This window comes from Phoca vitulina, unplaced genomic scaffold, assembly GCF_004348235.1.
Source record: "Phoca vitulina isolate PV1807 unplaced genomic scaffold, GSC_HSeal_1.0 scaffold3, whole genome shotgun sequence".
NCBI lineage: Eukaryota > Metazoa > Chordata > Mammalia > Carnivora > Phocidae > Phoca > Phoca vitulina.
The window spans coordinates 84,034,690-84,051,205 of NW_022589706.1; the positions used below are offsets into that span (position 1 = coordinate 84,034,690).

At 36.1% G+C, this 16,516-nt stretch overlaps 1 protein-coding gene across 4 annotated transcripts in view; it reads right to left on the reverse strand.

Moving 5' to 3' along the window:
- Positions 1-16,516, reverse strand: part of COL25A1 (collagen type XXV alpha 1 chain) — a 467,924-nt gene that overhangs the window by 158,722 nt on the left and 292,686 nt on the right. For all 4 annotated transcript variants that reach the window (XM_032400984.1, XM_032400983.1, XM_032400982.1 and 1 more), the window contains exons 6-7: positions 4,323-4,349; positions 4,150-4,176 (exon numbers count right to left, since the gene is read on the reverse strand). In XM_032400984.1, the coding sequence (XP_032256875.1) occupies positions 4,150-4,176; positions 4,323-4,349 (54 nt within the window). The remainder of the gene's footprint in view (positions 1-4,149; positions 4,177-4,322; positions 4,350-16,516) is intronic.

Here is a 16,516-nt window from a genome sequence, read left to right on the forward strand (position 1 = left end):
AGTGTCATCCCTGGTTTTCCCTCTTTGTCTGAGTTTTTGCTTGGCACTTGTGGCAAATCCTATTGATGAGATTGAAGCTGTACCCCATAGGGTTAATGCAGTTGAAACTAGCAGAAAGTTTAAAGCTTGTTTTTCAGAGAACCATTTCCCCCTAATCAGCTATTCTGTCTTTTCAGACCCCACTAACAAATCCACTAATAGTCTCTACAGAAGGCTAGACTCAAGGTCAACTGATATGGTTCCAGCATATGAACAGGCAAGGCCCTTCATTCAAGCAAGGCCTAGGAGAGATAATGAGCCCAAGGTCCCATCCAATTATACTAGCTCTTAGCGGATTCCCATAGCACCTTCCACTTGCCCAATAGTTACCTCTGCCTCAGTATAATGTTAAAGTCTCTGCTCAAGGAGGAGCACAAGCTTCATTAACATAATGTACAATGCATGTATAGGCATGTTTTCTCAGTACGCCTGTGTAACCTTATGCCCGCCTTTAAATGCAATGGCAAATCTCTCCTTTCTGAATATCCATCCTAACCCTAAATGAAAGGAACCAACTCACTCCCTGCAGGGAGTCTGCTTCTCCCTCTGCCCCTCACCCTGCTTGTGTTCTCTCTCTCTCTCAATCTCTCTCTCTCTCAAATAAATAAAAAAATCTTTAAAAAAAATTTCAACCTATATAATTTTTCTATATTTAACTTATATCCTTGGCAATTAAAAATATTATTGTCCTTAAATGAATCCTGTCATTTCCTACTTGTGTAATACTGTTTGTACTATTTCTTCTTTCTGGAATGTGTAATGTCTTCCTCTTCATCTTCTCTTCTAAAGATTCTCCATTTATCAAGTCCTAGCTCAAGTGTCACCTCTTCCACAGTGTCCAATGATTATTTAAAATGGAAGAATGTTCACTTGTCTAGCATCTCTTGGTATTGTTATTTAAGGCATATAACACAACGACATAGTTTTCTTATTCAGGCACCCATGAGATTATCAGCAATTTGAGGGCAGTAATGATGTAATAATATTTTATTTTAACATTCAACAAATACTTATTGAGTCTTTATTGTTCTAGCTGATGGTGGTATGAACAAGGTAGACCAAGCCCTTGCTCTCATAGAGTTTATGTAAATGGTGGGGCATGTTTTACAGATAACAAGCAAGTAAATAAATACACAAAATAGGATAATCTCAGATTTAGATTGGGTAGTCGGGGAAGTTCTCCCCAAGGAGGTATTTGAGATGAAATCTCAGTCATAAGAAGAACCTAATCACCAGAAGACCAGAATACAGCAAATAGAAAGTCATTCCAGTGCGATGTGTTTGAAGTACACATAGAGGACTATGTGGCTGGAGCATGGTGGGGGGAAGAGAAGAGTGGTGTGACATGAGGTTAGAGAGTTAGGCAAAGGTCAGATCTTGAAGATTCATGAAGGCCAAGAAAAGTGGTTTGGATTTCATCTTAGGGTTTAAAATAGGGAGCAACATGATCTAATTTACAATATAAAATGATCTCTCTGGCTGCTGTGTAAAAAATGGATTATACAGGGTCAAGAGTAGAAGCAAGATTACTTGGAAGCATGCCACAGTAGTCAAGAAGATGAGATGATAGGTTGAATTTGGTGGTAGTAAAAGCAAGAGAAAATGGATCCATTTATAGTTTCTATAGTATTAAGCATGGTATCTTGAAGATAACAGAAGTTCAATGTATATTGCTAAATATATGTATAAGTGTTTCAAAATAGTTTCACCTTCTTAATGTATATATTATCTTCAACACTTTCCTGCTTTGAATCACATAATATGGCTTAATATATTCCTGTTTGACACTTGGGAAGCCAAAAAGAAAAAAGAGGCGGGGGAGCCCATATTGAAGGAAACAGTAGAAATCCTTTAACAGTAGGTAAGCTAACAAAGAACTGAAATGATGGAGGGTCATATTGTTAATTATGGAAAGAAATAAGTTACTTGAAACAAATGGTAAAAAGTTGAATTCAAAAACTATGATAGGATAAAAATGGGCACGGTATTCAAATACAAAGATCTACATTTTAGAAAAGAGATCTTTTCTCCATGAGCATTAACTAGAATAGTGTGCCTACAGAGCATGTGAGTAAAGTGAATTCTCATTAAAATAGAACACTTTTCCAGTTCTAACTTACCTTTGATTTCTCTGGAAATATAAACCCTTCATTTTACTATCTTGATATGATAAATTTCCTAATAAGTAGCTAATACTTTCTTACCAGAAAGTAAGGTTTATTTTTCGGAGAGCGCTACATGTAACCTGCCTTGTTTCTAAATTAGGAATCTGAGAAAAGACAGACAATTTGGTAGGTTCTCATTCTTTTTCACATATACTTTCCAGGACATTTTAGTTTTTCACCCATGAAGATTCACCCTGCATGATAAAATCAATCCAAATTCCTTCAACAAAAAGCAAAATCCTGGGGAAAATGGGATCAATTTTTGCCACTTTCCACCTGAAATGCTAAATGGGCCCTGAATCGTGTGAAACCTGGCCCCAGTCAGTGTGAAAACTGGCTGAAATCTGTAGGAAAGGCAGTCTGGGTTCGTCAAAGAAGTTCATGAACTTTGGCCAAACTCACAAGGAACCTGGTCCAAGTCTTAGTTTGTAATGCAACATGAAACCAGGTGAATTTCACATGGTTTCAGGTTTCATCCTGAAAATTTGGCCTGGCTTTATAATCAATCATCACTTTTGGGAACGATGAAAGCCAACACACCTTTTTGAAAATGAGGACTGCGGGCATACTGATGACAGCTGAGCTGTGAACCACCCCTTCACTTCCTTTGCCAAAAGAAGATTTCTCAGAATGGAAACAGTTCCCCCCTTACCTGGAAAGGGCAAGTTGAGTGATTTTGATATGTTGTGTAGAAATAAATGATACTCGATACATGGAGACATGCCATGTGAATAATTACCACATACAGAGCAAGTGGCTATACTCTAATCATTTAAGGTTATGAGAATTTTATTCCATTCACATCCATGACAGATATCATGATGTTTAATCTCCTTGACCATTAACATGAGTTTTTAGCTTGAAGCTAGTCATCGGCTAGAATAATTGCCATGAGAAACAAAATGCTCTGAGGCATGGTCATTATTTTTATATAAAGAAATGGCTGAAGAATGGAAAGGAAAACAAATCATAGCCTACCTTCTATCTAGTTTAATAAACATGAAGAGATAAGACTACAAATTTTTCAGGTTTGCATCAACTACATCTTTTGCAATAAAACCTCTATCTGCTGCAGTATAAATGAATTCAATAATTAACTACACACAGCGCATTTTACAAAAACCCTACAGTTTCTGTTTTCAACCTGAAAGTTTTAAATGTGCTTTTCCACTGTAAAAAATGACTCTTCAACCAAATACTCGCTTTTGTGCATAGTGACATGAGAAAATTGAGAGGTATGTCTGAACGGAGCCACTACATCATTGGAACAGTATGTCTGAACATTTGGGTAATAAGGCACAGATGTTAAGCAGAGGACTTGGCACTACCAAGGTAACAACAAAGCATTCACCATTGTGTTATAATGGTTAAAAGAGCCACATTTGAGAAGAATAAAAGAATGCCCCTCCTCCTTGGAACGCTGTTATATTACACCTTTTATCTGTTTAAAAATCTATAAAAAATAAGAAATTCAAATAAGTGTTATTCAAATTTATGATGAAGAAAACAAATATAAAATGCATTAATATTTTCATCTATAATATAACATATTTATGCAATAGCACATAAAGTTTAACTACAGAAAAAGGCCAAATTCGACAGGAATCCAAAACAATGCATGCAAAACAATGCATGCAAATCTGAAGGACCCAATAGCCATCAGAATGGTGGTTGTTCTTGACTTTTTAGTAGTGATCTGGCCCTTCGTCAGTAGGGCTAATTATTGTACAGTGTCCTACTTATAGGTATTAACTTAAAGCTATGCTACAGGATATACCCATTAATTATTATTAAGGCTATTTCACTTACAAGTGGTATGGTATTTTTTGCCAGCTATTACTAAACCATGACACAAAGACATGTTATAAAGCCAGGGCTACTTTAATTCAATAAGTTTGGAGCTGAAAACCAATTTTCTGCCCAGGATTGGAAGAATACAACTTACCCGAGGTCCCTGATCACCTTGTTCTCCCTGTAGAGTAGGAAGATGAGATGATAGATAGTTTTAGCATAAAGGCTGTATTCGATGCTCATTAAAAAGACCAAAATATAACATAGCATAGGTCATACCAATGGATTTCCACTAACTTAATTAGTTTCTGCTACACATTTTCTTACCTTATCTCCTTTTGGACCAGGAGGGCCCTAAAAAAAAGAAAAAGAAAGAAAGAAATGTTTTAATAAATTTAAAAAATTGTAGCTTGAATAGATCAGCTAGTTAGCTGCAAGATTCATGCAAAGGGCAAAGAGGTATACCGGTCAATGAGGTTTATCAAGGAATTTTAGGTTCTAAATTATAATTGTAAGATGGTTAGAATGTGAAAGTGGTATAATACACATACTATCATATATAGTATAATGGTATATATAGTATGGTATATATCATATACCAGTATGCATTGTACTATACCATACTGGTACATATACCAGTAAAATATGGTACTATACCATAGTATATAGTATATATATACTGCTATACTACACACACACACACACACACAGAGAAAAGTGCACAAAGTCCACATGTCATAAGTATATAATATGCTGGATAAATTTTTACAAGCTAAATGTACCTATGCAAGTAGAAATCAGCTAAGGAAACCCAGAAGGACTGTGGTGACATTTTCTTGTCATTACTTTCAACCAACAGTGACTACTATTTCTGACCTCTGACAAAATAGTTTGTCTGTTTTTGTAGTTACAGAAATGGAATGATACCAGTATGAGTCTGACCTCCTTTGCTCAATGTGTAAAATGTATTCATAATTTTGTGTGTGCTGTAGATCGTTTGTTCTTACTGCTTTATAATATTCCACCATGTGAATAAACCATAATTTATTTGTTTATTCTACTTGGTTGATGGCCCTTTGTTTCCAGGCATTTCTATGTCTTGACTACTGAAAATAGTGCTGCTACAAATATCCTAACTTTATGTCTTTTGATTAAAAACTGTATGCATTTCTGTCGGGTGTAAATCTAGGAGTGGAATTTTGGGTTATAGAAAATACCTAATATGTTCAATTTTAGTAGGTACTGACAAATCGTTTTTCAGTGTGGTTCTAACAATTTACACTCCCATCACCAGTATACAAGAATTTCAGTTCCCCTATATCATCACCAATACTCGGCATTTTCCATCTTTTTTTGTTTTAGACATTCTGGTGGGAGGTGTAGTAGTTTCACACTGTTTTAATTTGCATTTCTCCAGTGATTAATTAGCTTAACTCCTTTTAATGCATGTGTTGTCCATTTTGCAACTTCACCCACAAAGTGTTTATTCACGTCTCTTGCCCTTTTTCTACTGAGTTGTCCTTTAGACTTACTAGAGTTCTTTACATATTATAATATCTATATATATCGAGAGGTGTGAGAGTACTTTACATTATTCTGATTATGAGTTTTCTATCAGTTATTTTTTGCAAATATATTCTCCTACTCTGTGTACTGTGTTTATATTCTCTTAACTAGGTTTCGATGAACAGAAGTTTTTAATTTTAATAAAACTCTATTTAACATTTTTTTCTCTTTATCTCTTGTTGTATTCCACTTAAGGAATCTTTGCTTACTCCAAGGTCATAAAGAGGTTCTTCTATGTTTATTCTAAAAGCTAAAAGCCTTATTGAAACTACTATAACACTGTATGTTAACTATACTAGAATTAATTTTTTTAAAAATTAAGATAAATAAAAAAGAGATGTAATATATACATATATATGATATAATATCACTCAGCCATAAAAAAGAATGAAATCTTGCATTTGTGATAACACAGATGTATCTAGAGGGTATGATGCTAAGTAAAATATGTCAGACAGAGAAAGACAAATACCATATGATTTCACTCATATGTGATATTTAAGAAACAAAACAAAGAAAAAAGAGACCAAAAAAGCAGACTTTTAACTATAGAGAACAAACTGGTGGTTGCCAGAGGGGAGGTTGGTGGGGGGATGGGTGAAATAGGTGAAGGGGATTAAGAGTACATTTATCATGATGAATACTGAGTAATGCATTGAATGGTTGACTCACTATATTGTACACCTAAAATAAATATAACACTGCATGTTAAACTTATACTGTCTGGGATGGCATGGTGCCCAAACTGAAAGAAGAAAACAACAATAAAAAAAATAAAATAAAAAATAGTGGCTTTATTTCTTTATTTTTCATACTCAGATCTAAATTCATGGGGAACTGATTTTGTACATGATGTGAGGTCAAAGTCAAGATGCTCTTTTTCTCCTATGTGAATATCAAATTAACCCAACACCACTTATTGAAAATGAATCTTTTCCTCATTGTAGTACAGTGTTATCTTTGTCATAAATTGGATAACCATATAGATGTGGCTCTTTTTAGGATTTTCTACTTTGTTGGGCAGCTGTCTGTTCTTAAGCCACATTGAGATTTTTCTTTATCTTTGAACAAAAATGCCAGCAGGACATACTAATTCTAGAGACATCAATACTTTTTTCCCCTAGCTCTTAAAGATGAAATCATGTTCCAGGGCTCAGCCTACTTGAGGAATTGGAGCATTTCAGAGTTACCTTCAATCTCTCACCTTCACCTTCAGCAGGGCTGGGAGACAAGTGTAAGTCTAGACTAGAAGCACAGCCAAGCTTCTAGCAAAGTACTCCTTCCTAAGTCCTTGCAATGTCACGTCAGGTGGAAATGTGGGAATACTCTGTCTACTAAAATATCTCCTGCTAAGTATCTGCTGCAGAGGAACTGTACTAAATTCCTACTCTCAGTTGTGACACTTCTGGTAACAGCTGTGAGGTTATCATGAACTTAATAATAACAATAATATCATGTCTTGTAGTTTATATATTTTACCATCAACAAAGAACTTTCATCTGGTCCCAATCCAATGAAGAGAGTATTATGATATTCCTTTTATAGATGCCAAAAATGAAACTCAAAGATTATCAAGGTTAGGTCTCTTGCAAGTGAGTTAGCCAGGACTTTAACCTAGTCTGTGTGCCTAGGTTAGGATGGTAAGTGTTGGGACACAGCCCTAGAACTAGATTCTCATAAAGAATGATGACTATGTGCCTGCCTTCAACAGATGCCTTCTGAAATGCTGCCAGTTACATTTCCCAGTATCCTGGGTAGTGACCCCAAGATCTCAAGTTCAAAATGAGAAAAAGAGTAATTGTGGAGGGTCAGAGCGAGAGAGAAGAGAGAGAGAGAGAGAGCTAAGATAAGGGAATCAACTAAACAAACCCTTGTTTCTCTTGTCCCAAAAATAATTTTGCCATTAAAAAAAGGGAAACCAAGGAAATTATTTTTCTTTATGTTTTCAGTAAAATTTTAATGTTTTATTAATGTTTTCAGTGAATCAGTAGTGAGTAATTGGTATAGACTGTGTGTCTACCTCTGTAAAATTAAGTTTAAAGAATTTATTTGGTTATTTTTAACACATGAAATGTTCTCTAATGCTCTACAAGTAGGGTTTTATTTTTGGTGGGGCAAAGGAAACTCCAAAAAAGAGTGAGAGGATACCTACCATCCAGTCTCGGAAATACAATGGAGATTCTAGTCTTGATTGAAATAGCATGTTATTTAAGTCTATTTTGATTTTTATATACATTTATATATAAATGCCTATAAAGAGTTTGGCAATGTTCTAGGCACTGATGGAAGATATGGTGGGAGAAGCTGATTTAGAAAACCTGAATGGTCTGTTTTGGAAAAGCTTAATAGTCTAGTGCCACAGTTAAACACTTCCTGATACCAGCATTAAGAAAAACTCCCCTAGAAAATCCAGCTACTATAAAGATACTTATAGTTACTATGGAGCCCCTCCCCTGCTCCCACTCCTTTCCCCCCAAAAGCTTTTTCTCTTTGAAGTTTAGTTTGCTTTTGCTGGTGAGATTTCAGAGGCCAAGCCTCTCATTGTACCAGTCCTCTAAAGGCACTTTATTAGGTTATATGGCATGTTTGAGGTCAAAGCTTTTCTAAAACAATTTTACAGTGGGGAGCAGAGATGACTTTTTTCCCCAAAGTCCAATGGCTAATGCCAAAGCCACATATGAAAACTAGACCTCTTTAGACAGCTTGCCATAAGCAAGGATCCTTAATTCATGAACACATAAAAATTTGCATTCACAATTGAGCAATAAAATACTGCTGCTTCAAAAGGGGATGTTTCTGCGCAGACAGAATGGCGTCCTGGCACCTGCCAGCTCAAGACAGAACCGAAGCAGAGGTCAACCTCCATTCACAGCTGTGGCGGCTGCTTCGGACACTCCAGACCCCACTTGTGCTCTTGGGATTAATGGCAGGTGTTTTCTTCTGCTCTGACTGAAATCCCACTCTTCTTTCTGAATTGGATCCTCTTCACTGCAAATATGGATTGAATTTGAAGGAAAACGTGGACGACCTTAGTAAACACAGATAGTATTTTAAAATTTGGGAGCCATGGTTTTCTTCTAGGTCAAAATATTACAAATGAAAGAAAGGTTTTTTTGATTATTAACTTTTAAAATTAAAGCTGGGTAACTAAGTTATTTTGTCCTTAGACTGATATTAACTAAAGGATAGGCAATAATTTAAATGAATGAATATTTGAATTACAGTATATTTTACCATGGCATTTTGTTGCTTCCAACTGCACCAAATTAACAATTTAATAGTTAGTGGACATATCTGTTGTTCAGGTATCAGTATCAGTGATTCATTGGTAACTATTTGAAAATAAAACTGTTGGTAAAACAAGGTTGAGGTCAATGATAAGTAAATATGGTAAAACTAGTAGTCATAAATAAGGGAATAGTGAGTCATTATTTATGAGTCTTTATGTAAGGCTTGGGATTCCTGTCCTTCTGGTCTGGTCCAGTAGATTGGAGTCAGATCTTTTATTATGTCCATTTAAATAAATAAATAAGAATATTTGAAATGATTATTTTTAATTAGTTTTATCTTATTAGCCCTAATTACATAAATTTTGAAAGTGCTAACAAAGTTTTTATTATTAGTGTTCTTGGTCAGTAGTTGGAACATTTCTTTTAGAGTGTTGTTAGAGTGTTATTAATTTACTACCAAAGTATTTATAAATATCAGTGGCAAACTTTAAATTAGCCCTTATTCAAATTCAGAATTTATGGCAACAATCCTTCTGTTTGTACTAAGACTTTAATGTGGATCTTGGCCTATACCAATTTCAGTCTCCCCAAATCTATTTCTATCCAAGTAACTAAGATTTTAGATCTTTTTCCATGCTCTATTACCTATTTCAATTAAATTATAAAGCCAAACTAAAAGCATTATGAATGAGAGGCACAATAATTGAGATTCAGTAAAATGTTGGATTTCAACCTGCATAAAAGTAATTGAAATATAGCTGGAAAAGATATATTCATGGAGCCTGGATATCTCAATTAAGACCTTTCATTCACTAGAACTGTAAATTTGCCTACTTTGAATGGCAAAAGCTAAAGGGGGAATGATTTTTTATAGATGGCAATCATGAAAACAAAATTAAATTCTGCTAGAAGTTAAAAAAAATGGAAAAAGAGCAAACCCTGGATATTCTTGGCAGCCAGAGATGCTGGAATAAGAATGGAGATATGATTTTTATCCCAGAAAAATGTAGATCATTTTCATTTTTGAAATATAACAACCCTTTTTCTGATTAATCTTTTCATTACCATAGACTTATGAAGACCAGCAAGTTTCATTTTCTAAGCATTTATGGCCAACTACCAGCCAGTCAATGTGCTCTGAGTCTGGAGGAGGGATATGTAACCATAATTGTAATCAGTGGAATGAATGCTGTGCTGTGGCAGTACAGAGAGAAAAGAAAGTGGGAGAACTGGAGTTCCAAAGATGATATTGGAACTGGCTCTTAAAAGTTGGCCAGAGATAAAGGGGACTGGGAAAGGGTGAAGCAGTTCAGGCGGAAGGGGAGAACATGCTAAGTGTGAAAAAATATCATGCTATCAGAGAAAGACAAGGAGTTCAGGGGAGTAAGAACATATGTGGTGTGAGGAGTGGAAATGTGGAATAGTGAGATTTGGGAAGGTTGGCTAGTAATACCTAAGTCCCTGGGCCAAATTCTGTCATCAGTTTAACAAGGGAGTGGTAAGATCAAGTGTGCTCTATGGGACTCTGAGATCATGGAATGTTACCCTTAGGAAGTTGTTGCCTTGCTCCAGGAGATAGATGATCGTGGGAGCAAAGGAAAAGTTCTAGATTCAGAAGACATTTCTGAGATAGAACCAACAAGACCAGTTAGTGGAATGGACATGAGAGCCATTGACAGATCACCAACATGGTGATTCATTTGAAAGTTCACAATGTAGTGCATTAACAGAAAATGGTTGACCTACCCTGCTTCAACTCTGATGAACACAGGAACTCCAGAGCCAAATGAACCATATAGAATTTTAAATCTGGTTTTAGGGGTATTCAAATCAAAACTGATTGTTGGCAGCCTTGGCCGGCCCAATCAGAAGTAGTTGAGAAAGAGAGAAAATTCTCTATCGTCACTGTTGGGTAAAAGGAGCACAGATGACGTATGGTGGCCATACTGTGCAGCCATCCTTCCTCTGTGTTAACTTATTAATAAAGTGCCCCTTTATTACATTTCTTCCTCTGCTTTTTAGACTGCATGATGAACGTGGGCTTACTATATTTAAAAGCTGTAATTTCCCTAGTTTTTTAAGGATAAGGAAGACAAACTCTACAGCATTGGTCATTCTCAGGCATTCTTGCAAACATTACTTTATCAATGTTCACAGTCTCCTACTGAGTTAGGAAACAGGGAATATCCCATTTTCCCTTATTCAAGTAGGATAAAAGCCTCAATTATACAGATGGTAAGATTTCTCCCTACTCTCTCACTGCATCATGAATTTGGCCCATTGTGCCAATGAGATAGATGCTCTTAAGCCAAACATTCATGAATAAATTGAATTTGGTAGTTTTTAGCAGGTATCTGAAACTCACAAAATCATACAATGGATACAATCATAACAATGGAAAAATCCAGTGCTCACTTGAAAAATAAGGACCCTAGCTATTTACATGTTGATAAATCTACCATACTTCTGAGTAAAGTGTTTTATGCAGTTAGCTTAGGCTCACTTCTAACTAAAATGTGAACGTGTGTTCTTCCAAGTATATACCTAAAACCTTGAACTCTATAGTTTTCTGTTTTACTAGCATACTATACATTTTTAGGGACATTTCTTCCTAAAATCACCTTTTTTGTTTCATAGACTTTTAACTTTGCAAATAACTTCAACAGGTAATGTGAAAATTTTAAACTTTTTATGGAAAACCTGACATGAAAATGTAGGAGGTCCTATATGTAAGTATAGATCTGTGTGTGTGTGTCTGTGTGTGTATGTTTGCATGTAATTTCTTTTTAAATGCTTCAGAAAAGAATAAAAATAAAAAGCAAAAGTATAGGGGTGCCTAGGTGGCTCAGTTGGTTAAGTGTCTGCCTTCAGTTCAGGTCATGATCCCGGAGCCCTGGGATTGAGCTCCGTGTCGGGCTCTCTGCTTAGTGGGAAGTCTGCTTCTCCCACTGCCCCTCCCCCTGCTCATACTCTCTCTCTCTCCTTCTCACTCTCTCTTTCTCAAATTAATAAATAAAATCTTTTTAAAAATTTTATAAAAGCAAAAGTATAATTTGGAGAAATTATTTCAAAATAAACTACATAAAGTGTCTTGGTGGTTAAGAGCTCAAGATTTGGAGTCAAACAGATTCAGACTGAAATCCTGGTTGTGATCACTTGTGTGAATTTTGGCAGGTTAATTAAACTTTTTAAGCCTCAGTTTCTTCAACTGTAAAATTGGGAAAACAAAGCTTATTATTTGGCTAACATAAAACGCTGTCCATGAAACAATTTGTAGAATGCCTGATTGACCAACATTAGTGATTATTAAGAACACAGTTAATGTTTTTAATATTTTAATTATGGTAAACATAAAATAAAATTTTTTTCTTAGATATTTGACCTGAGGATAAATAAGGTAAACATAATTGATTTCCTAAAATCAAGAGGCCATGTGGTAAGAAATATGTTAGGGTTTGGTTGAAAATGTTTGGAGAATACAAGGTTTAATATAGCTTACCTCGATATTTAGGAACTATTACCAAAAAAAAAAAAAACCAAAGCAAGACAAAAACAGTTCATTGCAGTTTTAACTACATTACTTTAATGACTAACCAAGACTACATTTTAGGCCCTAGAACTACCTAGTCGCCCTCAGCATATAGTAGGTGCTCAATCAATTTTTTGCTGAATTGAAACACCCTGAAAGAAAAGAACGCAATAAAACTCCTGGTGTTCAAAGCAGCAACACATAAAGAATTATACAAGAACCAGATTCAATGTTGTTGCAGAAGAGCCGTGTTTATTATAGTGTCAAACTCTGCTAAACCAGGGAAGGGAATTATAGCCATAAACAGATTTATAGCTTCAGACTTTACACCTTTCATTTTGCATTGAAGATTAAAAGAGACCCAGCAGGAAAGGGGGTAGGTATAAACAGAAATTTCAAATATCAAAACCAGCCCCACTATTGCAAAACTAATTTTTACAGCTATTCTTTTCTGGGCATTTTCTGTGGTGAGATCGTAACTTTAAGTTCTTTTGTGATGTCAGTTCAAGCCCTGAACAAGGGACTGACTATATGTGCCCACGATCAGTCTTAAATCATAAGCAGCTGCCATAAGGAAGCAATTAGTGGGGTCTAGCACTAAAAGAAAATTTAGAAAAACTAAACATTTAAAAAGGACTCTCAAAAGTAAGACTGATGTAGCTCAATGGAGTTAAGGGCTTATAAAACAGCAGGAATCAGGGAAGCTCACTCTGGCTTTCTTTTCTAACACAATACAAATTAAATACAGCCAAATTACTGCTCCTGCCAATCAAAACCAAGGGCTCCCTTCTCTCTAGCCTCATCCCTTATATCCAAATGTTTTAAGTGACTGCTAAAATTTTTTTGTTTAACTTTGTATTTTTTTTTTTTACTTATTTTTAAGAGGTCAAATAAAATGAACTCCATGGTGAAAGACTTGGAATCCTAAACATTCTTTTTGTTGAAAGAAAGTATCAACTTGCTCTCTAAATGCCCACAGTAGCCCCTGTGATTTTACAGCTAATGGTGTAAGCTATCCTATGATACTCTTACCCTCCTCAATAGAATTCAAATGTATAAGGAGGTATATCCATCTTTAAACCTTGGGTTTAATTTACAATAGTTTATTTCAGCATGCTTCCTAATATATTGTCCCAACATAATTTTGCCCAGGCTACTCAAGAAAGCCTGGTTTGCAGGTCAGTTTGATTCTTTGCTTCATTCATAGTATTTTATAAAACGATGCAGTTCTGTGAAGGGCAACTGAGCACAACACAGGGATAAGGATAGATATCTCTTTGAGTCTAAGGAGATATGGAGAAGGAATAAAAAACAATCAACTGTCAAATGAGACTAGAAGAGCCTGAATCTCAGGGCTTGTCTATGATTCTCAAGCTTCTCATACAAATTAGAAGCCCAGTCTCTATCACTCTCAGTTGATGACTAAAAGATCAAAAGCTTTTCATGTAAGCTTCTACAACTACCATGCTCTCCATTTCCAGATTCTTCCGTAGCTTCACTTCCTCTCTCTGTGGAGCGAAGGTGGTATTGTACCTATGCATCCATGCCTCCTCCCCAACCTTGCCTGCTATGTATCATTGCTCTCATGTCTTTTCAACCAATACAGTTCCCTTGGGTTCTTCCCCTTGCTCTCCAAACACATCCATTCACCCTCCCCAAAAATTAAAGGGAAGAAAAGTTGCTTTTGCCCTCTATTCCCTCACTTTAAGGTCCTATCTTCTCAAACTATCTCCATCAAACTTGTTTAATAATAGATTGGCCATAGAAAGAAAGAAAATTGGATTTGAGGAAAGAGAAGGGAGGTAGCAGAGTAGAAGTCATATTTTTATAATCTGGTTTTAGGAAAAATAAAGTAACAGGAGTTGAAATACATATTGGTCTTGGGGGCATTTCTTTCCATTAGGAAGAAGAAAGCTAAGCTATGAGAAGGGAAACTGCTGAGCCAGTCTTTGGCGCCCTGGAAAGGAGTCACCCTGGAAAGGGCTAAACTAAAACTAAATAAACCAGAGCTTTGGGGAGGAAGGGTTGACAAAACCCAAACATGTCACAATTGCCCAAATTTGTGTCTAAACCTTTTGTCTTTTTACTTTACTCCCTTCATCAGCTATCAAATGTACCCTCAAGGCTTTAATTATTACCTGACTCATGTCCTCAATTCTTTTCCAGGCTGCAGTGCTGCATTCCCAACTGCTCACCAGATGTCTAAGCCAAGATACGCCATCATCAGCTAAAACTCATCATTCTCAAACCAAACTTCTCAATTTCTACTGCAAGCCACTCATGACTCCTGACCTTCCTGTTTTTGTTAAACACACCACTACTCCTCCAACTCTAAAAGGTCAGTGTTATGTTTGATTCGGCAATTGGAATCTATTGCCAAGTCTCAGAGATTTCATTCTCCACAAAAGCCCTTGAATCCATCTTTCCATATTTGTTGCCAGCATCCTTATTCCTGGAAAACAAGAATAGTCTACAAGCCTCTCCAGGTCTTCCCTCACTTTATTCCATCCTACATACTTTTGTCAGATTAGATTTCCTAAAGCACATTCCTGAACATATTCCTCAGCCCCAAAACTGTCAAGGGTCCAACGAAAACGTCATTAAAGGCAACAATCCTCCATGGATGCAAAAGCTGTTACAGGATAGGTTGCAGGGAATCAGGCCAATACCATTTGACCTGCTGATCAAAAGAATATTACCTGCCTCTTGATACAATGAAGAAGGGAGTATACTACACCTTCATAAGAGATTATTCCTAAAAATTGAACCAGAACCTAATCAAACTTCTAAATGGAACTTGCAGTTTATGAGAAATACAGAAGACAGGGGAACAAGTTAAACAGCACCACGAGGATTTAATTAGATCAATCCAGAACGTGGGGCATTCCATATACAGATCAACTGTTGTGGGAAAATTGGTGACGTGAAAAAATTTTTTTAGGAGAAGAGGCCTAGACAGTAAAAGAGACCAAAGAGTTATAGCAATTAAATGCCAACCAGGTTTGGGATCTTGATTCAAACAAGCCATCTATAAAGAGACATGTTTGAGACAACCAGGGAAATTTGAATATGATGATAATAAGAAATTATTGTTGATTTTATTAGGGTTGATAATGAAATGATGGTTTTATTTTAGAAAGGCCCTATCAGAGATTTGTATGTTAGTATTTGCAGATGCAATGACATGATATCTAGGTTTTGCTTTTAAAAATATATCAGCAAACAAAACAAAACAAGAAAAACAAGGGAAAGGGATTTATGAAACAAGATTAGCCAGCCATTGATAATCCTTGAAGCTGGGTAACAGTTTCAGGGCAATTTATGATACCATTTTCTTTTCCTTTTGAGTATGTTTGAAAATTGCCCAAAGAAGTAGTTACATAATTAAAAATTTTATTTTAGGCGATGCTTCAGATTCCCACCAAATGAAGTGTTAACTTCTGCCTATGTCCAAAGTCCTCTATGATCTGCTCCTAACTTTTCTTTTCTCTTTTATCCCCTCTCCCACCCCTGCCCTGATTCCCCACATGAGGATCCTGTCCTCCAGTCAGCCTTGAATACTAGGTGTTCTCAGAAGACCCTTCACAGCTGTCACCACTGTATCTCTGTTTATGCCATTCTTTCCACTGAATAAGCATTCTTAATTATCATTAGACTTGGAATAATTATAACACACCTTCTTGAAACCTCTTATCTGGCAACTTGAGCTATGGAGCTATTTGGAAAAAAATAAATAACCATAGCAGAAATTTGAGTTTCTAAAAGAAATGTTAGTCCCAGTACAAATGTTAGTCCAGTAAGCATCCTGTCTCCACCCCTCTACAATCTCACTGTCATTACGGCCCATCATTGATGGCTCATCTCAGTGATTTCTCTTCCCTAAGCTTTACTTGACCCTCTTTTGGAGATGTTTTCCCTGTTTTGAATTCCTAAAGCACTTGTGACTCTTTCATAAAACTCAGCTGACCATGCTAGGTATAAGATTTGTGCTTCATACTAAGCTATCAGGGCTCCTAAGGGCAAGAAGAGAGGTATTTGGGGAAATACAACAAACAATGCCTTTGGAGACCTTAACACGTACTAAAACATGACCTTTGGCAGGTCACTTAACCTCTCTGAGCCTCAGTTTCTGCATCTGTAGGATGGAACAAACAATATTTACCTCATATGGGAGTTGCAGGAAGTAATTAAAAGAA